Source organism: Bidens hawaiensis, unplaced genomic scaffold, assembly GCF_021521415.1.
Source record: "Bidens hawaiensis isolate Kalapana, Puna unplaced genomic scaffold, B.hawaiensis_p1.1 tig00013977_1, whole genome shotgun sequence".
In the NCBI taxonomy this organism is placed as follows: domain Eukaryota; kingdom Viridiplantae; phylum Streptophyta; class Magnoliopsida; order Asterales; family Asteraceae; genus Bidens; species Bidens hawaiensis.
Window position 1 is genome coordinate 640,212 of NW_027492194.1, and position 26,298 is coordinate 666,509.

Consider the following 26,298-nt stretch of genomic DNA (forward strand, 5'->3'; position numbering starts at 1 on the left):
TGCATTAATCGTATAATATTTAACACGATAAGACACGATTTGCCAGCTCTAATCCCACCCAGAGGTGGTACTTTAGAGTCTATACTAATTTTTTTTTTGTACTTAAAAAGAAGAAGAAAAACCTTGACACGCGTCAAAGATGGCATACGCGCTTAAGTAAGGCGTGAATAAAATCTGTTGGTAGACGCAAACCATTGAATATTTTATTATGGTATATAAATCAAATCTCCCAATCTCCCTCTCTCAATATCATTTCTCTTTCTGTTGTTTCAATTCAACGAATTTGTCTTCTGTTGGTTAGTAATCATTCTTTCTTCCCCTCAATATCAATATGTTTATGTTTATATTATTTTCTCATTCATTATCTGAATCCGTATATATGTTTCTTCGTTTCGATCCATCTTAAACCCTAGCGATACAAAATTCATATCATTCATAACCAAATTTATGGCTTACTGGATCATCATCCGATTTTCTAATTTTTATTTTTAATTTTTTAATCAATCAACTTGATTTTGATTTGCTATGGGCTATGGCTTAGTTATTATTATATTTTAATGACCTAATTAAATTAAAGCATGAGACACTTGCATATAAAAATTTTTAAAATTAATTAACCGTGAGTTATGTAAGTTTTTTAGGGGTACAAAATGATACGCAAATAAACGTAAATATGTGTGAAATTGTTCTGACATGACGATGCAAGTGTAGCAGGTTAATTAATGGCTGCTTGAGTAATTGATTTATTCAACTCTTTTTAGTCTATAGAATTAGGTTAACAAGATTACTTTTATATTGTATAAAAGTTAATGAGAATATAGTACACATCATGTGGGTTAAATATTAAAATAAATAAAACTTTTTTTTTTTTTTTTTTTTTTGCAGATTTTGTGAAAGAATTATATCAAGTTTAGGTGAAATGGGTGGTGGTGGAGAAGATGAACATAATAATAATAACAATAATAATAATAATAATCAAGAGAGAGGATTGTTTTCGCATCTCGGACATTCTATGAGTGCTGGATATTACCCACCACCAAACGGACCATACCCCCCTCATGGGGGGTATCCGTACCCCCCTTTTGGCGGTGGATACCCACCAGCTGGTTATCCGCCATCAAGTGGATACCCGCCACATGGTTATCCAGCACACGCTGGTTATCCTCCCCACGGTGGTTATTCACAACCTGGTTATCCTCCCACCGGTTATCCTCTAGCAGGCTATCCGGGACCCTCGGGTCCATCTCATTCAGGTTTGTTCTTTCAACAACTTTGTATGTAATATTATTATTGTGACAACTATCATTATTAATGCTAGTTAGCCTTCATACCATTAACATTGCAATCTTTGGCTTCTAATTTAATATACTAAATAGTTGCTTTTAACTCTTAACGGGCCAAATGGGTAAATTCAAAGAAAAAGCGAAAAAAAAGGCTGAAAATGAAACGGCCCAATGGGTAGGTTGGCTTAGGAAGTTGGTTTATTTGATAAATGAATGGGCATGAACATTATTTTCTTCCTGATGTAGTTAAACTAAAGAACATAAACACGTCTTGTTCGATCGTTTATGTTCATGAGTGTTTGCTTACATTAATTTATGTTTGTTGGTTTTTGCATGCTTAGGTTTGTTCGCTTACGCTTGTATATGTTTTCAATAAAAAATTTAGGTCCATTACAGTTTAGTTTTAAGAAATTAAAACATCACCTCTTACTATTTAGTCTAGTTTTATTAAATTTTAAGGACATACGTTACTTTTAATTGATGTTGCTCATTTATTTTTGTTCATCTATGTTCAATTACGTTTGTTCGTTTGTGTTCATTTAAGTTCGTGAACCATCCGTGTAATTGTTTGTGTTCGGTTAAAATTAAACGAAAGAACACAAACATACCTCGTTCGTGCTTGGTCACTGCGTTTAAAACCTAGGTTTAGGTTCTAAAAAGTTAGCAAAAAATGAAAAAAATAATAAAAGAAGGGTCAAACAGATAGAAAATCTAGTCAAGGTTCTTGCATGTTGAGATTACCTATTTGCCCATTATATCTTTAATAATAAGATGAAAGATTTTGATTTCAGTTGACACTTTAAATAAGGTTCTTTTAGTCATTTTTATTTTCTTTGAAGGATAATTGAAATTTTGTAAAAGATGAAACTTGGTCTGACTAAATTAAGAAGCGTTTCAGGGCATGGACCTGGCATGGGATCGCTGCTAGCCGGAGGTGCAGCGGTTGCAGCCGCTGCATATGGGGCCCACCATCTTTCTCATGGTCATGGGTACTATGGTCATGGTTTTGGTCACCATGGTAAGTTTAAACATGGTAAGTTCAAGCATGGCAAGTTTGGAAAGAGATGGAAGCATGGGATGTTTGGCAGGCACAAGGGAGGGTTCTTTGGTGGGAAGCACAAACTGTGGAAATGATTTGTGTGTTACATTGAATCATAAGGATAGTTGTTGCTATTGTGGGCTTTTAGTGTGTTGTGGAATTTATGACTTTGTTGGTTTGGTATTGTAGTGTTGATCTTGACTTATTCTTTGGGTTCTTTTCTATTATTGGGATGACTTGTTAGTACTTTTTTTCAAAGTTTGTAAATCATTGATGTGATATAAATAAGATAATATGAGTGTTACGGTCTTACCATTATGGTCTTTTTTTAATAGCTAAATATAGATAAACAAAAACGACTAGCAAGAAACTAGTCAGAAAAATCATAAGCAACCACTTGAAATACAGAAACAAGAAGCATTGTAACAAAAATTGTTTCTAACAGAAACAGAAACATATTTTCTGGAAAACACTCTAATTCCTGAACTGCCATAGAGCCCACCTAACAGGCATCACAATCGCCCCCACAAGCATTTTGTTAGCAAACTTCATCTTTTTTGATTATGGCATTATGGTTTTCGACTCTTTTGATACGAAAGATTTAAGTGCTTGGATAAAATTTGAGCGTTTTTTACCACTTACCCATTCGACTCGTCAACTTATGTTAGTTAAGTTATAAACTACAATCAGTTAATATGTGAAAGAAATAAGAATAACACAAGTCAACTAAAATATGTACAAAAAGTTTTAAGTCATTGCAGCGACTTAACGAAGATGCAAGTGTGGACATCGCATGGCACTCTTAAGACCCGGGTGATTTTTGATTTTATATTAATTACTTTAATAGTTTAATTAATGCCAATGTGAGGCTAGCTCACTTGGTAGAGATACATATCTCTTAGAAAGGAGGTCACGTGCTCACACTTAGATAACGGAGTAGATTAATTAATTTGTTTGTCTAAAGTAGAGAGTATTGGAAATAGTATTATCTTTTCCCACATGCATCTTCATTACTTCATGTGCCTTTCACCTAAAACACCTCATACTTTGTAAAGTAGTTTGCAGAATCAGATTCAAAGCTGTTTGGGACTTTTCTTTCTGTTTTAATAATGCTAGCTTTTAACTAATTTATTGTGTGAACCCTTCAAACACACACTTTCTTGCATCCAAAAGCTACCTGTCTTCTTATATGCCTAGAAACAAACGTTTTCTTTTGCATCCGAGAGCTTCAATTCAAATGTTTCTCTCATTTAAGAGTTTCGATTTTATGTTTATCGTTTCCTGTTTCTTTGTTGCATTTGGAAGCCCGGATTCTAATCTTGTATTGGTGAAAGGAACTTTGGACGTGAGGATATTTAATGGATGATCGTTTAAGTTGCCTTTTTCCACCCTTTTTAGAATGTAATACTTGAAAGTATAATTCAAGGCTTGGAATAAGAGGCAACTCCGCAACTAGTCACTTTCTAACACTTACACGTCCATTGTCCCTTTCACCACAGCAAGATTATATATGTTACCTTGTATAACAAGAATTCAAGAATGTTGTATCTTAGTTTACTTGTTTCTTTCGGTTGATCGATCGAGGTATGTTCGATTATGTTTCGTTTCAGCCAATGATGGTGTTGTTCGTTGATTGGGACTAACTAGAAGAATAAAAAGTAATATTTATGTTGCAGTACGTTAGTTTTTGAAAGTTTTAATTAAATTTAATATATTATCATGATCATTAATTATATATGTATTTTTAATTTTACACATCTGCCCTTTATTCCTAAATTACACCAAATTATTTATTTCTTGTTTGAGATTGAACTCATTGAACCGAAGACCTCTCATCTAAGAGGCTTGCAGTCTTGCACCTCTCCCATGTGAGCTAGTCCAACAATGGCATTATGATCATCATATAAACTAGGCAATCAAATAGTTATGGTATTTTTATATCATTCTAACTACATAATTAAATCAAAATTTTAACAATCATATACTTTTACTACTATTGTCATTTATTTAGTTTATGAGCATAAATATAGTTAGTTTTGTTGGAAATTTTGGACAATAATTAATATTTATTAGTACTTGTTTCTAATAAATAAATAAATTAGTAACGTGTTCAAAGAGTAAAAATGAATGCGATATCGATACTCTAAAGTGTGTATTTGAGAATTTGAACATTGGTAAAAATAGAAATGGGTTTGTACCACATAGGTAGAACGCTTGAGAGCCGTCTTAGCATTTTTGGTGGTTAGACCGGGGTACTACGACAAGTGTCGACGCGAGGAACGACCTTATGACAAGTGTTAGTTGATCTGATGAGTCAGCGTGCCATGTGTCACGAGCAGGGAGTCAGTGTGCCACAACATGCCATGTGTCGGTGAGTCACCATGCTAGGTGTCATCTTCTGGTGGTCTGCGCACCACATGCTGCCACGTGTCCTGTGACTCATCACATGATTTGCTATATATAGAAATCTTGGGTGAGCAGATTTGGACACCGAAAAACCGAGACCTGGTAACATGATTACGAATTCGGTCAAGCAATCAACCACTAATTCTCAACTTTCATTTCCAGCTTCAAGATCCCGAACTCTCGTTACAAATAACGTTCGGGTGCTAGGGTAATCCCGGCAGTACATACTGCTTCGGCTGTTGTACCCTGGGAAACAGACGGGCTTGCGGAGGTGGCCCGAAATATGTTTTAAGGGACCTTTGTTTAACAGAAATCCTCAGCCACAACCGGGAACCACCGTTTGTTCAGTTTTGCAGCTCGAAAAGTGTAGACGTTTTCGGGTGATCAAGACGGGTTCACCAAGGGAAGAGGTGTACAAGAAGACATAACTCGGAGGTGATGCTCGGATCTTGGTGAACACGAGCTAGACGATGTGAACTTGTTTTCGGTGCGGCTACAACACGATGATCAACTCGGCTCCGGTCCAGTTTCAGTCGTCAAAGAATTCGGTGTTCGAGCACAAGTTAAGGACTTCGGTATGAATCTACATGTATATATGTTATATTTGTTGTTATTCTCGTTTAAATTTGTATACGGTATATATACTACAATTTCTCAAATTGTATAAAGAGATTATTTATTTGTTTTATTAATATTATTTAATAAATCGTGACCCATGTCCTACAATCTTAAAACAGATTTTAAACTTTCACATAAAGGATATTGGGTTCACGAAAGTTTAAAATTATTAAATGGGTTTTTTATAAATATTTGATTTGGGAAAAGTTTTGTGTGGTACAATTGGGTAAGGAATTTTGATTGGAGTATAATACGTAATCCAAATACCGTAATACAAAACGAGAAATTTGATTCAACCATTTGGAAACGATTTTTGTAATCGTATGTGCTCTAACGATAGTGTTAGAAACGGGTTTTTTTTAAGCCGTCTGTTTAATAGTTAAACCAATTTTGTGATCGTTTATGTCTAAAATCAAGTAGAAACGATTCATGAAAAAAATGTATATTTTAAAACAATTTGTAGTGGTTTTAAGTAAACCATTTGTTTGTGCAAATGTTAATACGCTAGCGTGCGTAAGATTGGGTTTAATTTATAATCAATACGTTTTTTTGTAAACGTTTCATCTCCTAACATGCGGGTTACAAATTGATTATAAAATATTTTGGACTAAACGACACGTTTCCTAGCATGAGTGTTAGAAATTATTATTTTGGTAAAATAATAATAGTAAATACGGTTTATATATATAACTAAAGCTTGTAAACATTTGTCTCCAAATGTTATACTTTTAACGAGTGTGTTAGAATGGATTTATTTTTATAAACCACATTGTTTTAAAAATGATATGTGATTATTTATTTTCTAACGAACGGTTAGAAACGAGTTATATTATAAACCAAGTAATGTGAATTCGTTAATCGTCTACCGAGCAACTTAGACATGGTGTTGTCTTTAAACAATAAACTTTCAAAACATTTGGTAAATGTTTATTCTAACAACCAAGTTAGAAATATGGTTTGTTGCAAACCGTAACCGATAAAGCGTTTCGTAAACATTAGTTTTCTAATATGTGTGTTAGAAATAAAATAGTTTATTGTGAAACCGGTTATAAAGTTTTGCAAACATAAAGAGATATTCTGAAAGGAATAAAATATGTGTTTGCATATATAAATGGTTCATTGCTTATACGAGAAGTGACATGTTGACTATTTATGGGAAAACAACTTAGTGTTGTTATAAACAAATTAATTGTCCAATATTACTACTAGCGTGTAGAATATTATTTACCATGTTATTGTGGTTGGACAGATTTTGACTGTTCAAAAGTCTCAGTATGAAATTAGGTAATGACGATATGACTTCATGGAGCTCTATTGAGGGAGTACCTTAAGCAAACCATAAGACAATATCATTGCGTTGATCTTGGTCGAACGATAAAAATGTTGAAGATAAAAACACTTTGGGATTGATGTCTACTTGTTGTCAATTTGTCCATTGGAATTGTTGTTTAAAGTGTTGTACACATTATCTTGTAATTTCGGTTGTATTATTTGGTGTTCAATATCTTCGGATAACACGTGCAATTTTATAATGAAATAAATCAATGTGTACTGTGACATACGAAATATTATTGTAGATTTCGTTTAATGATAGTGCAAAAATACATTTGCACAATAAACAACTTAAGAATTGTTCCATTGACAATACGTCCGTGACAAGACATCAAATATCTAATTACGCCAAGTGCAAACATGGTGAGTGTATTAAAATGAAATACACAAAAATGATATATGTGATTCAATGTTGAGAGCATCAACACATTGCACAAGTGCGTTTTGATGATTATAAACATATGAAAGGAATATTTGTTATTATTGTAAATTAATATAATAAATTCTGTGGTATTTATTATAAGAAAATTACAATAATGATGAACTTGTTGGTACTTATAATCACTAGCAATACTATTTGAACTATTGTGGAAGATTTGTTCCCCAATTTAAGTATATGCAATCGTTATACTATTGAAAGTCAATTTGAGTGATTCCATATCGACCATGATTGTAGACAAGTACCATTTATCTTGTTGTGATAAATATGTTCATCAAAGTGACTTGAATTATAGACTTGTGTTTAAGTCTCTATGAGTCAATGGTTAAGGCCTTGGAGGTTAAAGGCAAACGAGTTATAACCTTAGTAAATAAGATTAACTCTGGTGTTAAGATGTTCTAAAAGTGAGGTTTAGGAACAGTAAATGAAATCAAATTATCTTGTCTAAACTAAGAAATGAATGTTGGGAAGGCTGTGAAGAATCAGAATGATGCATCTTCTGTTCACAGGCCTAAGTATTGTAGTCTAAGCATGCTAGACTAGTACTTGTTAATTATGGTGCTTGACGAATACTAATTAACGTGGAACATTCATAACATGCACAAGAATGACTATGTGCATAGACAAGTTAAAACGAATTTCATTTAATCTAAAGGTAATAATATAACTCTTAAGGATCTTGAGTAGGTCTCAACTTTCCAAGTTCTCCTAGTTGTGACTAAGTTTGTGATGGCTATTAACTGCCATATGATAAGGATTAGCTTAGACGCTAGAAAGTGGTCGAAACTTATGATAAGACATGTGTTGCATTATTGGTAACATCGATGAACTCACTGATACAATGGCTTTGTATTGTTCAAATCATGAGTGTCGATGTATGGGTCATAAGTAAGCTTAAACAAACTATGTCAAAATGCAAGAAATGTGGGGGATGGTAATTTAGATGATACCATTGAGATGATATCTCAAACCTATGACGAAAGCAACAACTTTTATTTAATTGAGATTATTGCGACTAGATCTCAAACTTGTGTAGATTATAGAAAGGAAAAGCTTTTTTTTATCCAGTCAGTAAGTTGGATAAAAGAAAAGAAAGAGCTTACCATAGTAATTAAAAGAAAGAGATTTTTGTTGGGCTATATTTGTGGTTTATGCTTGTAGGTTGGGCTTAGATAGGGTATATTATGTAAGCCGAGAACTTTAGTGGTTCTCGGTGGGCTTTGGGCTTTTGTTGGGCTAGTATGTTGGTTCCCTATATATATATAGATATCTTGTATAGGGTTTATATAGTAGTTCGTTCACGTGGTTATTAGCCGTCTAAAGGTTATCTTAGACGAGTATTGTATTGCTAGTGCTTAAGCACCCGACGTTAATATTAACGTGTGTTTTGAAGCCATTCTTGTGTTTGATGTGTTTGTGTTTTGTTTGTGTTCTTGAATCATCTAGTGTTGGAATTCCGCACCAACACCTAGACTGTTGATATCATAATTGTAGTGATCCAGATTCGGGACTTACAATTGGTATCAGAGCCTTAGACCTTTTCAGGCTCGTTATTGTGATATCAAGGATTCAAGATTTTGATCTTTGGTGGCTGTAGTTTGATTTTCCGGTGTGGTTTGCTTGTATTTTTGGTGAACAAGTGATCGGAGAAGAAGGAGAATCACTTTTGGGAAAAGATTGGTTTGGTTTGGAAACAAATCAAAATCCCAACTTTCTCGGAAGTTTGTTACGCTTCAGATTCATTTTTGGTGAGAATCTGCGTTCTCGGCTACAACTAGTACTCGGCCACAACAGTTTTCGGTCAAAAATTAGTTTTCGGCCAAAGTCAATTCTCGGGGTTAAACTTAGTTATCGGCTACTACCAGTTTTCGGCTAGGGCAGTTTTTGGTTGACTTGAGTTTTCGGTCAATAATTATTGTTCTCGGTCAATAGAGGTGTTCTCTACTGACTGAAGGTGTTTTCGGTCAACCTTAGTTCTCGGCTTAGTAAACTGCAGGCTCTATTTGGACCCGATAGTTGGACTTGGACTATAAATTCTTCTGGACCAAAATCAATTTTTAAACTAATCTAAAAATGGAACAGTTAACCAACAGCAATGTATCATCAAGTGCTCTACTTCATCAAGAATTAGATTCAATAATGGGGACAACAACTCGCGTACCTCGCCTATTGTCTCATGAGGGGTTCAGCGAGTGGAAATTTCGATTTGAAAAATATGTTAAAATGAAAGATGCTAAGATCTGGAGAAGCATTGTTAGAGGACCCCAAATCATCACGTATCAACGTGAAGATTCAAATGAGGTTGTTGTGAAGCCGGTTGCACAGTATGATGATGATGATTTTGCCAAAGTTGAAGAGGATGAAAGGGCTCTATCAACTATAACCATGGCTCTTTCACCTGAAATTGCCCTTGGTTTTAGAGAACTTCAATCTGCCAAGGAGCTATGGGAGGCACTAATCGAGGTGTATGAGGGAAATGAAGATATGAAAAGGAGTCGCCAAGACTTGCTACTACAAAATTTCAACATGTTCAACCATGTTTTGGGGGAGTAGTTGGAAACTCAACTCCAAAGGTTCATATCTCTAGTGACTAAAATGAGATCCGCTAGTATTTATTTAGCAACTTCAGAGATAAACAACAAACTGGTGAACTCATTGCCAAAGAGTTGGGATATGAATGTTGCTGTTATCAAGAAGACTAAAGATCTCAACAGAATGTCGATCTCTGAGATGATGGCTACTATCAAGGCATGTGCTATGGATGACAAGTAACATGAAATAAATTATGTGAATTCCTACAGTGTAGCTGGTTACAATGTTGCTTCCAACAATGCTCTTATTTCTCAAGATAGTTTCTCTATGTTCAAGGCCACTCAGCAATCTCCAACCCAAGGAAACTTTCAGATGTTTAAATCCACTCAAGGTCATTCCTCTTCTATTCCACCTCAACCAGCTCCAGTTTTCTTCACTAAGTCTGCTCAATCTTCATCACCTCAACTTCCATCTGCTGGTGCTGCTCATGGTCTGAACTCAAGCCAGTTTCCCTCCATTCCGAAAGAGACCCAGGAAAACATAGCTCTAATGGCAGGGTTCATGAACTGCTATAATGCATTTCTAGCTGGAGACTTGGTTCAACCAGTTGTGGCTGCTGAACTCGATCAGATTCACCCTGATGATGTTGAGGAAATGGCTATCGCTTGGCAAATCGCCATGGCAGTGTTTCGTGCCAAGAAATTCACTAAGAGGACTGGTAGAAACAATTGGAACATGCCAAATAATCAGAAAGTGGGTTTTAACAAGAACACTATGAGGTGTTATAACTGTCACGAGCAGGGTCATTTTGCTCGTGAATGTACTAACCCAGCGAAGGAAGGAAACACAGAAAGGGCGCTGGTTCCAGTGGGTAATGCTAGGGGAGATGTTGGTGAGAGTTCGGGAAATGGTGAAAGGGGATTGATTGCTCAACAGTTCTCTTGGGAGGATCAGATGGCTGCTCTCAACATTGGAAGTTAGACCGTAAATTTTGCAAATGTTGAAGACATTGAAGAGGAAAACGCTGCTGAGGAACAAGTCAAGGAACTTCAATTCGCATTCATGGCGTTCACCTCCTCCAGCTCATCTGAGGTAAGCTTTCAACCATGCTCTCTAGATTGTGTTGATAAAATCAACTTATATAAACTTCATAATGATAACTTAATCAGAGACATGGAAAGAGTAAAATCAGAAAATTTTAAACTTAAGAAAAATGAAAAATCCTTCGTAGATAAAATAGAAGCATATAAAAAGGATCTCTCTAAGCTTAAGTCTGAATTTAGTATAAAGTGTTGTCACCACCTAGATGCCAAGCAGGAAATTATTAAACTAACTGCTAATCTGGAAGCCTCAAAATTGGAAATTTTGAACTTAAATGCTAAATTTGAAAGAGCTGAACTTGATTTTAAAAAATTCGAGGGTTCCAGTAAGGTAGTTAATTCAATGATTGACAATCAATTATGGTGGAAGGAGAAGGAAGATGAGGGATTAGGATACAACAAGGTACCTCCACCTTACAATGACAACTATGTTCAACTTCCTGTCACCAAAGAACAAGAAGAAAAGGGACAAGACATGAAGTACGGTAAACATGATAAGAAGGACGTATATGATCATGTGAGTGCATCCACCTCAGGAGTGAACGATACTAACGTGTTTACTTCATGTGCAGAGAAAGTAATTGTTGAGGATTGGACTGATGAGGATAATGAAGCTTGTGTTTCGTTTAATGAAGACTTTAATTCTAATGTTACTTTGAAACTACCTGACTTAAATTCTGTTATTCTGACTGCTTGTGTGGGCTCTGTTTTAAAGAGCAACGATTCTTGCGTGGTTGATTCAGTTGAAACTTTAAATTCTGAAAATGTGGTTTCAAATAAAATTGAAAAATCTAAAAAATTCAACAAGTATCTACCACCTAAATTTGTTAAAGAGGGATGCTCTAATGACAAATAAGGTGATAAGTTTTACAATGTGAAACATGGTTCTCGCAAGTTTAAACAAACTGGTCCACACAACCAGTTCAGACAAGGAGTTGCCCAAAATGATTTTTACATAAAGCGACAAACGTGTTTTATCTGTGGCACTCCCAGTCATATTGCCAGAAATTGTCCACATCGTCCATATGTTCCATATTATGGATTTTATCAGAGGAATATGCCTTATATGCCTCACAATTCATACAGGCAAAGATTTAGGCATTATACGGCTAATCCCTCTGACGGTGATTGGAACCGAAACAAATCTGGCAGGTTTAGTCCTCATCAGACCAAGCCTAACATGTATCGGAAAAGGGATGGAAACCATGTTTGTACTTCAAAAATTAACTCGATTTCTAAACTTCGGCCTGTCGGGAGAACAAATTCGTTTGTTCCCTCTACACGCAAGCCAGAGACTAAACCATCCATTCGTACAAACAACAGTAAATCATACAATGGTAAATATAAATGGATGCCTAAGTCTCCGGTAAAGAAGGTTTCTTCTTCCATGTTAGATAATCGAGAAGATATGTCATGGCAGCCCGTAACTAGTATAGATGAGTCAGGTGTACCCATTGTAACTATGGACTGGGTGCCAAAATCTAACTAATCCCGCTCTTTGTGCAGGAGCAGCTATGGAGGAATATCATCAGACCGTGGTATGTTGATAGTGGCTGTTTCAAGCACATGACAGGAGACATTTCCAGCTCCACGACATTCAAACTTTTAACGGTGGGTATGTGTCCTTTGCGGGTGGAGAAAAGGGAAAGAAAGCACTTGATACGAGATGGGTGTTCCGGAACAAGCAAGATGACACCGGGGTTATTGTTCGAAACAAGGCTCGATTAGTAGTTCGTAGTTTTCGTCAAGTTGAAGGGTTGGATTACACTAAGGTTTATGCTCCGGTGGCTAGACTTGAAGCCATCAGAATTTTTCTGGCCTTCGCTTCATTTATGGGGTTCACTGTGTATCAAATGGACGTTAAGACTGCTTTTCTGTATGGCGAGGTCAAGGAAGAGATATATGTGGATCAGCTACCGGGTTTCATTGATTCAAAGAAGCCAAATCATGTTTACAAATTAGACAAGGCATTGTATGGGCTTCATCAGGCTCCTCGAGCATGGTATGCTACATTGACAGCACATCTTCTAGATCATGGCTACAAGCGAGGAACCATTGATCAAACCTTGTTCCGCAAATCTGTCAGAAAAGATTTGATTTTAGTCCAGATCTATATAGACGACATTATTTTTGGATTCACCAGTGCTGAATTGTGTGCAGAATTTGAAGAAGTTATGAAGAAAAGATTTGAGATGAGTTCGTTGGGCGAGATGACAACATTTTTGGGGTTACAGGTTCGCCAAAGTTCTGCGGGAATTTTGCTGCATCAAGGAAAGTATGTTGAGGATATGCTCGCAAAGTTTGAGTTTCAAGACTCCAAGAGTGCTAACACTCCAATGGTGGAAAGGCCTTTACTGTCATCTGATCCGGAAGGGAGTCCCGTAGATCAAACATACTATCGATCAATGATCGGGTCTCTAATGTACCTCACCGCCAGCCGACCCGATATCATGTTTGCAGTCTGTCAGTGTGCTCGTTTTCAGGCTAATCATAAACTCTCTCATTTAATTGCTGTCAAACGTATTTTTAGATATCTGAAGGGAAAACCGAAGTTAGGTCTTTGGTATCCTAAACACTCAGAATTTGATCTTTATGCCTTTGCTGATAGCAATTATGGTGGAGATGATATTGACAGGAAATCTACATCTGCCGATGCCAGTTCTTAGGGGATCGGCTCATTTCATGGCAGTGTAAGAAACAACAGATGGTGTCAACCTCGACTGCTGAAGCGGAGTATGTTGCTGCATCAGCCTGCTGCTCTCAGGTTATCTGGATGCAAAATCAACTGCTGGATTACTGTTTGGAACTTCTTGATACTCCCATATTTTGTGATAATGATGCTGCTATTGCAATTTTTAAGAATCCCGTTCAGCATTCTAAAACCAAGCACATTGACATTAAAATTCATTTTATTCGTGACTGTTACGACCGGAAGCTAATTCATCTTGAACAGGTCCACACTGATAATAATGTGGCGGACCTATTTACGAAGACGGTCGGAACAGCCAGATTCAATGTGCTTGTAGGGTTTCTCAAGATGTTGCGTTTTGAAGACTGAGTATTTTTGAGGTTTAAATTATGTACATAAATTTTTTTTTGTGTCATAATTTCTTTACAGATTTAGGGGGGAGAAAAAGAAAAATACAAAAAGAGTGTGTGTGCGTTTACTTAAAAAAAAATAAAACAAAATAAAAAAAATAATAATAAAAATAAAAAAAAGTAACAATAATAAATTTTTTTTTTCAAAATTTTTGTTCTCTTGCTTAAATCATGCCGGTTACTCAAGTTCAACAGACATATTTTATATGTTTGGTCCTGTCATCAATTCTCGACTCACGGGATAGCCATTAACCTTAGGACTGAAAGTGACCGGTGCAACTGAACATACATAATAATTAATTTTTGGTTTAACTATCGGTTTAAGTTCTTTCACTGAAAATCATGTCGGCCACTTAAAGTTTGATGGACACATTTTTTATGTGATTGGTCCTATTGTCCACCTGTAGACACATAGGATAGCCATTCACCTGAAAACTGAAGGCTGCTGGGGTGATTGGATTTAAATCGTCTTTGGAATATCATCAGGGAAATGATATTATTATTCAGCTAAAAGCTTTTCAGATAGCTTAAAGTTTTTCAAATGAAAATTGATCCAACCTTTGAGAAATGATAGATAAACTGTTTTTGAGTGCCTAACGTGTGAAGTTATTAGGCTAAAAAGGCTTTTGATTGGTTATTGATGTGTGAGGAAGCTTTTCATGATACGTAAAAGTTGAAGTGATACAAACTAAATCTGCTAAACTTAGTGTGGAGAGTCATTTTGAAAATTTATGCATGTCCCTAGACACATCTCTCCGAATAATTGGCAGAAAAGCAATTACCCAGTCATACACGAGGCCGTTAGTATCTTGATCACCAAAAAGGTTATATTTCATAAAAAAATAAAATAAAAATTTTATTATCTAATTTATCATTAAATTGTTTTCTAAAAGCTTAAAGGGGTCTCAGGGAATTACAGGGGTGGGGCATCCAAATAAGTCCTGAACACCCTGAATGTAAGGCTTGTAAGTCCGGATGGCATGTAAGACCAACATTCAACCTTAAAGCTTAATAATCATTTTGTATAGAGAAAAATATTTTGATCAAGTACTAGGGGGTTGGAGTCAAATTGGGGCGATCTGGGGAAAGCCAAATACGCCTTGAGAATAGATAAGGGGCATCAGAGGTCCATAAGTGATGTCCATGTAAGTCTTATGCCTAATCGAATCTAATCTCATCACTATCGCAATGAAAAACATGAAAATTACCCGCTATCAACCTTTTCACTATGTCACAATAATGTTGAAAATGAATTATTGTGAAAGCGCCTTAATCAATATGTTTTCATGTTCGGATCTTTTCATAAAAAGGGGGTTCGTTTTTTAAAAATAGCTGAAATTTAATCCCAATATATGTTGATTTTCTAAAGACTGGATAGATAAATTTTATTTTAGTTTAGTTTTATTTTATTTTTATTTTTATTTTTTTCTTTCTCATTTACCTTCATTTATTTTATGTCTGCCTCGTATTTACTCATGTCTTAACAAAGTTTTAAGAGATCGTTTTTCACATAAATCGGGATACTTTTCAAAGTGCACTGAGATATTTTTAAAGAGCAATCGTTCTCGGTTAGGGTTCTTGGTTAAACATGATTTATGAGTTCTCGGTTGATTGTGATGACGATATTCCCAGATGCTTCTTGTTCTCGGCCAGATTTGAGAGTTCTCTGCCTTCAGTGAACAGTTCTCAGTCATATGTTTTCGGCAAATCTCTGTTCTCGGTCTGGTTTGATGTGACCAGGTAGTCTATAAAGGCACTCATTAATCTTGAAAAATTCAACTTCTCGTGTCTTCCAAAATCTTCTCTCACTCTAACCTTCAAATCTTTCACCTATCTCGCTGTCTTACTTCTTTTCTTGTCTCCTTGAGATTCTCAAGAAAATTTCCTTAAATAGGTAAGGAACTCTTGCATGGTTGAGAGATTGTTAGAGATTATTTTGTTTTAATTTATCATTCAAACGGTCTGTTTGATCTATGTTGAAGTTACTGATAGTTGGTTTTAGTCATTGGTTGTAGTTACAGGTTTGGTTATTAATGATGATCGGTGGCATGTTGAAGATGATGAACGGTGCTCTGAGGATTTCGGCATGGACTGACGAGATTCTTATGGTCAATCAGAGAGATCTTTGTTTTGAAGAGTTGTTAAAGCATTCTCGGTCAAACCTTGACAGAGGATTCGTTGGTCCTACCAAAGATACATCGTGCTTGACTTTTCTGAGTCAATCAAGTCTAATATTCGTTGCTATCCATGATGACGAACATAATGTTTATCTATTTCATATGGAAAGTAACATGACCTGTGCCGGACTTCCAGCTAGGCTTTTAAATTAAGGCACTAAATATGACACTAAACCTCCAAGTGTCTATTTTGAAGCCACAGTATATACGCCGAATGACCTAAATAAAAGTATTGATGGACGATGATTATCTAACGCCAAAGCAGTTTTGATCAAGCAATAAACCAAGGGGGAGAATGTTGGGCTATATTTGTCGTTTATGCTTGTAGGTTGGGCTTAAATAGGGTATATTATGTAAGCCGAGAACTTTAGTGGTTCTCGGCGGGCTTTGGGCTTTTGTTGGGCTAGTATGTTGGTTCCCTATATATATATATATATATAGATATCTTGTATAGGGTTTAGATAGTAGTTCGTTCACGTGGTTATTAGCCTTCTAAAGGTTATCTTAGACGAGTATTGTATTGCTAGTGCTTAAGCACCCGACGTTAATATTAACGTGTGTTTTGAAGCCATTCTTGTGTTTAACGTGTTTGTGTTCTTGAATCATGTAGTGTTGGAATTCCGCACCAACACCTAGACTGTTGATATCATAATTGTAGTGATCCAGATTCGGGACTTACAATTTTCTTTATGCCATCAGTACGTTGGATGATGTTATCCAATAACACTTTAATGTGGGGGTGTCTTGCACTTGAACTTGGTATGTTTGGCAATAAAGATTATTGCAAACATGTGACCTGGTGGAGTACACAATAGTTATAATGAGCTAATTGGTAATTAGACTCGAATGCCAATTGGTTGAAATCAGAATCTACCTAGATGTCTGATATTGGCATAATGATGTGCTTTCCTTAAAATGAGAAATGTTTTCTTCAAAAGACAATCGTTATAACAAGATTCTGGGTGAATCTAGAGGTTATGGTCTTAAAAGATGATAATAGGCTTGGAAGTTAAGAACACGTCATAACAACTCGTCTTAATTACACAATTATCTAGTATTGACTTGACGAAGTCATAGATAATAATTTTGGATCCAACAACTTGAGGGTTGATGAAAGATGAAGTTGTGGAATGAGACTAAAGCCCATGAAAAAAAAGTGAGTGCAAAGGAACCTAACCTATGAGATTGGAGATCCCATGATCTAGGTTCAATAGGACAACCTAACTGCATGAACTAAGGGTGGTCACTGTGGGGGCATAGCTTATGTACAAGTTGACGCATAAGCTAATATATATATCCTCCTAAATTACAAAGGGTGTTTAAATAAACATTCTAGTCCATTCCAAAGACAGTCAGTGACAAAGGGGAGGCTAAGCATAACATATGGTTAATGATATGATGATCATAATAACCATTATGCTTTTAATGATTTGAAGGTCAAATCAACTATGTGATGGTTAATGATATGTAGATCATGGTAACCATAATGATTTGAGGATCAAATCACCTATGTGAGAGAGAAGTGGGGTCGCTTCAAATGGATTTGTGGGGGGCGCAAATCCTAGAGCTCTCGCAGAACCAGGCTAGTGTTCCATGACCAAGAACGGACACGACAATGAGGGGTTAACCAGACCAGGAAGAGTGTTGTGTGAAATGTAATAACGTCTACGTCAAAAGGGGATTGGTTCAAGGACACCGCGTCTACCAACCGCTAGGAGACTAAGTATCTTTCACAAAGGAAGGTTCAAGGCTAACGCTACCTATCATGCAACACTCAACCGCTGTAACTCTATTTGGAACGTGAGTGTACAGATCGATCTCCATTAATGTGGGGGATTGTTGGAAATTTTGGACAATAATTAATATTTATTAGTACTTGTTTCAAATAAATAAATAAATTAGTAACGTGACCAAAGAGTACAGATGAATGAGATATCGATACTCTAAAGTGTGTGGTTGAGAACTTGAAGATTGGTAAAAATATATACGGGTTTGTCCCACATAGGTAGAACGCTTGAGAGCCGTCTTAGCATTTTTGGTGGTCAGACCGTGGTACTACGACAAGTGTCGACGTGAGGAACGACCTTGTGACAAGTGTTAGTTGATCTGAGGAGTCAGCGTGTCATGTGTCACGAGCAGGGAGTCAGTGTGCCACAACATGCCATGTGTCGGTGAGTTACCATGCTAGGTGTCATCTTCTGGTGGTCTGCGCACCACACGCTGCCACGTGTCCTGTGATTCATCACATGAGTTGCTATATATAGAAATCTTGGGTGAGCAGATTTGGACACCGAAAAACCGAGACCTGGTAACATGATTACGAATTCGGTCAAGCAATCAACCACTAATTCTCAACTTTCATTTCCAGCTTCAAGATTTCGAACTCTCGTTACAAATAACATTTGGGTGCTAGGGTAATCCCGGCAGTACATACTGCTTCGGCTGTTGTACCCTGGGAAACAGACGGGCTCGTGGAGGTGGCCCGGAATATGTTTTAAGGGACCTCTGTTTAACAAAAATCCTCAGCCACAACCGGGAACCACAGTTTGTTCAGTTTTGCGGCTAGAAATGTGTAGACATTTTCGGGTGATTAAGACGGGTTCACCAAGGGAAGAGGTGTATAAGAAGACATAACTCGGAGGTGATGCTCGGATCTTGGTGAACACGAGCTAGACAATGTGAGCTTGGTTCCGGTGCGGCTACAACACGATGATCAACTCGGCTCCGGTCTAGTTTCAGTCGTCAAAGAATTCGGTGTTCGAGCACAAGTTAAGGACTTCGGTATGAATCTACATGTATATATGTTATATTTGTTGTTATTCTCATTTAAATTTGTATACAGTATATGTACTACAATTTCCCAAATTGTATAAAAAGATTATTTATTTGTTTTCTTAATATTATTTAATAAATCGTGACCCATGTCCTACAAGTTTATCAGCATAAATATCAAAAGGTAGCGGTGGATGACAACTGAGGGAAATACGTTAAAATTAGGCCGTAGAATTGTGAAAGTCGTATACTTGAAGAGTCAAATGAAAACTTGTAAACAAACGTAAGTAATAAGCATGATTAGTAAATTGTGTATTAAAGGACTGGAGCGAGAATTGTCGGAAATAATTGGATCAAACAACATGAAAAACTCGATATTTTGTAACTCTTACAACTATTTTGTTATCTATTAAAAGCGAAAACTACACAATACTTTAATTTCTCTAAACTCTCTATTTATACTAGAAAAACTTAGATGAACAAGTTACCAAAATCTTATCCTCGTATGCATTGGTCTATGTCTGGATGTTATGAATCGTATTGCCCAATCAAGTGGACAAAATATGTGACCTTACGGAGGAACTCGTGATGCGTAATATAACCAAAATAGACGCGAGTGAATGGGGGCAATGAATATGATATGTGTGATTATCTTTTCCCATCTCCTACTCAATTGCTAGTGTTAAAAGTCTTTGTCCAAGCAAGACTCATCTTGCTTATATAGTGTCATTATGCCCTATGAGATGTCCAAGAATCATGTTGTATTTAGTTAAGAAGCCCAATGGTCTCAAAATGAGTAAGAGCTGGAACGACTGCTGATGAATTGTGCCACTCTACGGGTCCTGACCAGCCAGATGCCACACATGCGCAACCGGTACTTGGACACCTGGAGCAACACAGATGGCCTGGCACAAGTAGTCAGTTTGGTACCCACATGACTAGGGGTGGCAATCTTGACCCAGACCATTTCAAATGGGTCAATTTGGGTTGTTTTAAAAATCATATGGGTTGGTTTGGGTCATAGATTTTAACTAAATTGGTCAAAATGGGTCATTTGAAATTCGATATTCTTATTTTCGGATCAAAATAGGTCGACAAATTCAAAAAATGGGTCGATGTAGGTTAGTGTCTTAAGGAAAAGTGGCAGGTTCGGGTTGAAACGGGTCCGGTTTAGGTTTTGGCTTGGACCAGGTGTCACACCCCGACTAGCACAATGCGGAAGCGTAAAACGGGAATGTAATAGACACCTCTGGTATCAACAACATTGTTTATAAAGAAACATTACAAACTAATTTACATTATATTACATTTCATTGTTCTATCATGTTTTACAGTCTGGGTGATACAAACAAAACTAGTTCGTTAACTATACGATCTTACTACTAACACCCTTGCCTCTATTCACATAGCATCAACCACACACCTTGGGCAAGTAACATATCACCAAATCATTCCGATTTAGGTACACCTGAAAAGCAGTTTAAAACGGGTCAACTACTGGAGTTGGTGAGTTTCACGAGTCTCAAGAAAACAGTTTTGAATATTCACAAGTTAACACTTGTAATCATGATATAAGTATATATGTATTTAAATGATGTAATTATGCTAAGCTACAGTGAAGCCTTGATTGTATGTGCTGCGTGCATCCATTTCCCACGCTCAATCAACCACTGTGGCTCCCCTTCCGCCCACAACATGCCCCGGTAGCTATGTCTAACACTACATAGCCTGTTTGTATAAATATGGTCATGTGCAAACGGCGCTATGTGACATGGCAACCAGGCCGATTCCGTTTGGGTTTGTCAATCCAATAGTACTATTCACAAGCCACCGGCTCGAAGTTAATCACTGTGATCGTGGGGACTTTCGTGTGTTAGCACTTAGATAATTCACATCATTACAAATTTCAGAAATGTATACATAATCAAACAAGCTTTTCACCCAAAAAGTTCGTAATACTGTTTAAAGAGTGGGGTCATGAAACTCACTGTTTAGTAGATACTCAGCACTGTGTCAGCTTGCGGTTTGTTCAGTTCGCTATCACCAGTTCCTATTATTAATATTATAATAATATTAATATTTTAATATTATTATAATCTCAACACTAAACTGGGCTGTATAACTAATCTGGGTATAGCTGGAATGCCCAGAAAATGGCAATAGGCTTAGGTTGTGATGTTGTTCAATGTCTAATAATTAAAACCGAACTTGGCTCAGTTTCCCGTTTTCCCAGCTGGGCCAAGTTGTTTGTTTACGCGTTCAGAAAACAGTTATGGGAAAATAAGCTTGGGTAAATGTATTGGTTAATAAAATGATTAAGTTATAAAGAAAGATCACATATTGGGGTCCATGATTAGCTACGGGGCCCGTTTCCGTTTATTCAGTTTGATTTGAGAAGGAACGCGCACAATCTATCCAGATTGTCCAGGTTTCTCATAGAAAGGTTCGTTTTACTTAATTAATCCAAAAATATGATTTTTGATCACTTTTGGTGTTTCGATATTCCCGCATGTTCGTTAATCGCGAACTTGCCGGTTTTTATAAAAACAGAATTTGTTTAATCTTCAAATTAGCATAATTAATTAACCGTAAATCATTAAATTATAAAAATTTAGCCACTTATCATTTAAAATATTTATATTTTTATAAAAATATTTTTGGAATTATTTACTGATTTATTAATTTTTAAAAATTCATTTTTACTGCTATATTTAGCTTGAAAATCGTCCATTTATCCCAAACGATTTCCAAAAATTCCACAAAAATTCCTGAATACTCAAATTATGTCCCAAAACAATCTGTATCAATTCTAGAATGCAATAAGCTTGTTCAATATTCTTTTCGGCCCAAATTCGGCTATAAAAATTCATATGAACACATATGCACAAAACACCCTTAGACTTCTCTAAATGATCCCAAAATTTATATGTGATCAAAATACATCAAATATGAGTTCCCCACAAAATTTCATAATTTTTCAAGGATTTTAATTATTTTTTCCAAATAAACGTCGCAATTCGGTAATAAATTCGCAAAATATTATCGGATGGTCAAAAAATTACCAAATTTGAATAGGGACTCAATGATATGTTCCCTGATGTCCTAAAAATTTCAAGACCTAACAATATGCACATCACAACCTCAACCTAAACAGCCTGTAAACGAGTGTTTCGGCATTACCTTAGCGGTTTTGGTTCGTTTCCGCCTTTCGAATCAACTTTTCAAGATCTTGTGCTCCTATGTAGGCTAGATACAAGTCCTATATCACAAACCAAGCAATTTTTCATCAACATAACAGCCCTTGAATTAGGGTTTCGGCTAGTACACAAAAACGAACTTTCGAATCGTAAAAATGCCGTTTCAACCCTCTAATCCGCGTTTATGGCCAAAAAAATTATCAAACCAGGTTCCTTACCATGTGTATGATCAAAACAAGTTTATGGACCATTTTTAGGATTTTTACATGGTTAGGAATGGTTTTTAGTGATCAAACTATTTTTACAAGTGATTAAGCGAGTTTAAACAAGTTAAAATTAGCAAAAATGAAATTCTTTTACCTTGTTCTTGCTGGGTTTTGAGAGAACCAGGCTGGTGTCCAGATTTTTCCACAAAAAATGATGTTAAAAGTGATCTTGTTCTATATATATATTAATAGGAAACTTAGGGGGGGGGGGGGTTTCCCCTATTGCGGCTGCCCCAAAGGTGGGGTCCATGGCCCCCCTCTTGTTCATTTGTCTTGTTTCTCGTGCCCTTACATGAAATCCCGACCCCAAATTTATTTCGGGTTCTGTTTTTGTTGGTGCATAAATGTCAGTAGTTCATAGTCTAGTGTCTGTAATCGAGTCTGTAATGTTATTTATGTTTTTGTTTAAGCGAAGTTGTTAACAAGTTCGCCTAGGCGAACTTGTTGAACAAGCGAAGTTATGGACAACTTCGCCTGAACATATCAAGCGAAGTTGTCGTGTATATAAATACAAGCTTACGGCTTGGGTTCAAATAAGTTGTTCGGTTGATCGAGTTGATAGTTGTTAGCAGTTTTGGTTAACGAGTTTGTTCGGTAACGTGAGTCTGTAATAGTGATATCGTATCACGTGTTCGTTTATCAATATAACGTGTTCGTTTATCGTATCGTGTTTGTTTGGTTTGCTTTCTACGCTCGTAACGATCTACGCAGGGATTCCGCACCTAAGGGTTGATTTTGTAAATATAGGCGATGTTGTTAAACAGGCGAACTTGTGAGTAACTTCGCCTAGGCGAAGGTAACCGTAACTTCGCCTGTATAACTTCGCCCCTATATAAGGATTTTCAAGAGTCAAACTGTTCATTATTTGAAATATCAGCGAACTTAATCGATTTTCATCCGATTATCTTTTTTTCCGATTTCAATCAGTATTCAAGGTGTGTTTGGGTTCTATATCTTATACTCGATGTTCGATGTTGTTAATCCTAGGTTGTTTCGACACCCGGTTAACGACCTCGGATGTTCGAAACCTATACCCGATTTCAAAACTTGTTTTACGTGTTCATGAGCAATCTGATCGTCCGGATTACTTTACTATCATGTGTTTTAGTCTCCTTAATCGTCTAAATCGGCCGAAACACCAGATTTTCGATGTTTGAACCGATCTCACTGTCGCCGATTCAGATTCAGGCGAACTTAAGGTTTAGGCGAAGTTATCCGTAACTTCGCCTGAGTCTAAACTTCGCCTGAGGCGAAGTTGTGGTGAGGCGAAGTTATCATTAACTTCGCCTGGACTTTTTAATTTTTTAGACGAACTTAAAGAAGAAGCGAAGTTGTTCCCAACTTCGCCTCAACTTTAACTTCGCCTATACAGAAGTTATCACAACTTCGCTCATGGTGATAAGCGAACTTGTGTTAAACGTTAACGTATAGCTAACTTGGTTCGTTTGTTGCAGATATGGCTGCAGTAGCAGGTGCCGGAGGTGCTGGAGGTGATGACGGAGACAATCAGAGACAATTCTTTCCGGGTCACAACATGTTCATCACCTTAGACCCGGAAACGACCGGAGTTGAAGACTACCGTGAGATCATCACATTCCTCATTCGCTCGAGGATATTCCACGCTATCACGACGACTCTGCCGATATCCTTACCCAATATCGAGGATTTCTGGCAAACTGTGGAGTACGATTGCCGCGTTGAGCCCCCGGTTATGCGAGCAACCGTCAACAACCAAGAAGTTCAGTTCTAATCTGAACAGATACGGGTGGCTTTACGATTCGGTGAAGAGACTAGGGATGACCCTACGGAGTTTGTTGCTCCGTTTCGCGATGGAGCATTTCTAAGAATGGGCTATTCTGGTCCATTGGGCGATACCCAGAGACGGAAGGGGATCCTGCTCGATCAGTGGCGCTTCCTCATGCACGTCATGATTGTGTGTATGTCTGGGAGGAAGGCGGGCACTGATGGTATGGGTGCGACCATGCAGTCAGCAATGACTGCTCTGACTTATAACAAACGTTATAGCTTTAGTCAGATGGTCTTTTACGAAATTGATAGACAGAGGAGGGCAATGGCTCGTGAGCGGTTCATAATGTATCCAAGATTCATCCAGATGATCTTGAACCATGTGGCTCCAAATTTGCCACAATGACGCCCGATAAGATACGTGGAGAATGTGAGCAAACGTATCTTTGCTCAATGCCGTACTTCGAGTGCGAGGAGCAAGCCTGAACGTCGTCCAAGGCATACTCCACTCTTTGGGTTCTTATTAAACCCGGGGATGTGCCAGCTCGGGGGGACGAGTTCAGAGACCCTCAACCACAACAGGCAGGAGCAACTCGAGATGTACCTACTGTGCCTGTTGTATCGGCTGAGGAGGATGTTGACCTTGATGCTGCATTTGGCGGCCAAGGATTCTTCGACATGGATCGTTTTGATCCACATGAAGAAGTGCAGGTCTCTGCTGCACAGGTTAGGGAAGTGAGTGTAACTAGAGCAGCTACGACGGTGGCTGACTCAGATCTTGACGATGTTATGGATGAGGCGAGGAGGATGTTGGTAACTAGAGAGAGGATGTTGGGGAAGAGGAAGAGGACAGTGGATGATAGTGAGTCAGAAGAAGAAGAGGAGGATATACACAAGTTGATCAGACGATCAAGACGTGAAAGGACAGGTGCTGGTATGGGAGATGGAGAGACTTCACGAGTTATACGTTTTGCTCCATCCGCACTGTCAGGTATGTCGATTGTTCCTACTTCTGTACAGGTTACAAGCGCCGCAGATGTTCCTGTGGTGGCTACATCAGCTGTCGGCATCCCATCCATCACACTACAGACGACGACTCCGGAGATTGTGTCGTTACCACCTCCAACGCTTACTCCTTCAGAGGTGGTGGCACGGTTTGTAGAGTCGACGGTCGTCGCAACTGCAGGGTTGTCGGTCACGATACCACCTGCGGTTACGTCCACAACTGCTTCTGAAGTCCCGGTTACATTCGAGATCCCTCCTCAGTATACTCAAGACACATCTAACATGAGGTTTGATTTCGATGCAACCCTCTCAGACTCGGAGAGAATAGCTGCACTTGAACGGGTCGTGGCAGAGCAATCAAGGATAAACTTTATCCAGACCCAGGCTATTCAGCGCCTAGTAGCAGAGAATCAACTACAGTCGTCCCTCCTGGTTGAACACGGGCGTATTATAGATGCTATGAAGGAGTTCTTGGCATCTCAGGGGGAGACAGGCTGTAGAGGCGACGAGTTAAGGACGAAGAAGAGAAATGACAGAGACGATGATCCCAATGCACCGAAAGGTGCAGGTGGTGAGTTGCCAAGAACTACTCAAGCTCTTGGGACTTCCACAGCTCAGGGGGAGTCTGCAGGTGCAGTTGGTGGTGATGAGGTGGTGATGGTTGATGATGATGATGATGTGATAGATGCGTTGAAAGAATTGAATGATGATATGCTAGAAGATGATGATATGTTTGATGATGATGTGCTGCCGATTGAGGAGATTGAGAAGATTGGCGCACAAATTGTGATTGAAGATGAGATTGAAGAGGGTGAGATAGTAGAAGAAAATGTTGAACACGAGATCCCAGATGTTGAGAAAGCCGATATTGGTACTGAGATGGAGAATGATGAGACAGAGTGGGAGGAGCAGCCTAGGTGGAAAGAAGGATATGCTCATTGGTTTATTAAGACTAAAAAGCCTGCTGTTCCAACCATGTTCAAGAAGAATTATAATATCAAAGGCTATGCTGAAGCGAAGAAAGGGATTATTTGCTGGATCTATGATGAGCAGTTGAAGCTCTTTGTGCTCAAACGGTATGACGGCGTTCAGTATTTTAAAAGAATGTTAAGGTCGTTGAATACACTGCCGGAATGTGAAGTGAAAGACTTATCCAGATTGGGGTTAATCAATCGAAGTGACGATAATATGGCTAGAGTCATTGAGAAAATTGTTTGGAGAGAGAGTATAAAAGAGAAGAAGTTTGAGCTGTTGAAGCCACAAAAGGGAAAACTTGTTGAGGACAAG

At 37.6% G+C, this 26,298-nt stretch overlaps 1 protein-coding gene across 1 annotated transcript; it reads left to right on the forward strand.

The window, feature by feature from the left end:
• The first annotated feature begins 892 nt into the window (after nucleotides 1-892).
• LOC143545432 (uncharacterized) lies at nucleotides 893-2,544 on the forward strand. Its single transcript, XM_077037334.1, has 2 exons — nucleotides 893-1,253; nucleotides 2,182-2,544. The coding sequence occupies exons 1-2, from the start codon at nucleotides 920-922 to the stop codon at nucleotides 2,415-2,417; spliced, it is 570 nt and encodes a 189-aa protein (XP_076893449.1). The 5' UTR covers nucleotides 893-919; the 3' UTR covers nucleotides 2,418-2,544.
• Nucleotides 2,545-26,298: the final 23,754 nt, after the last annotated feature.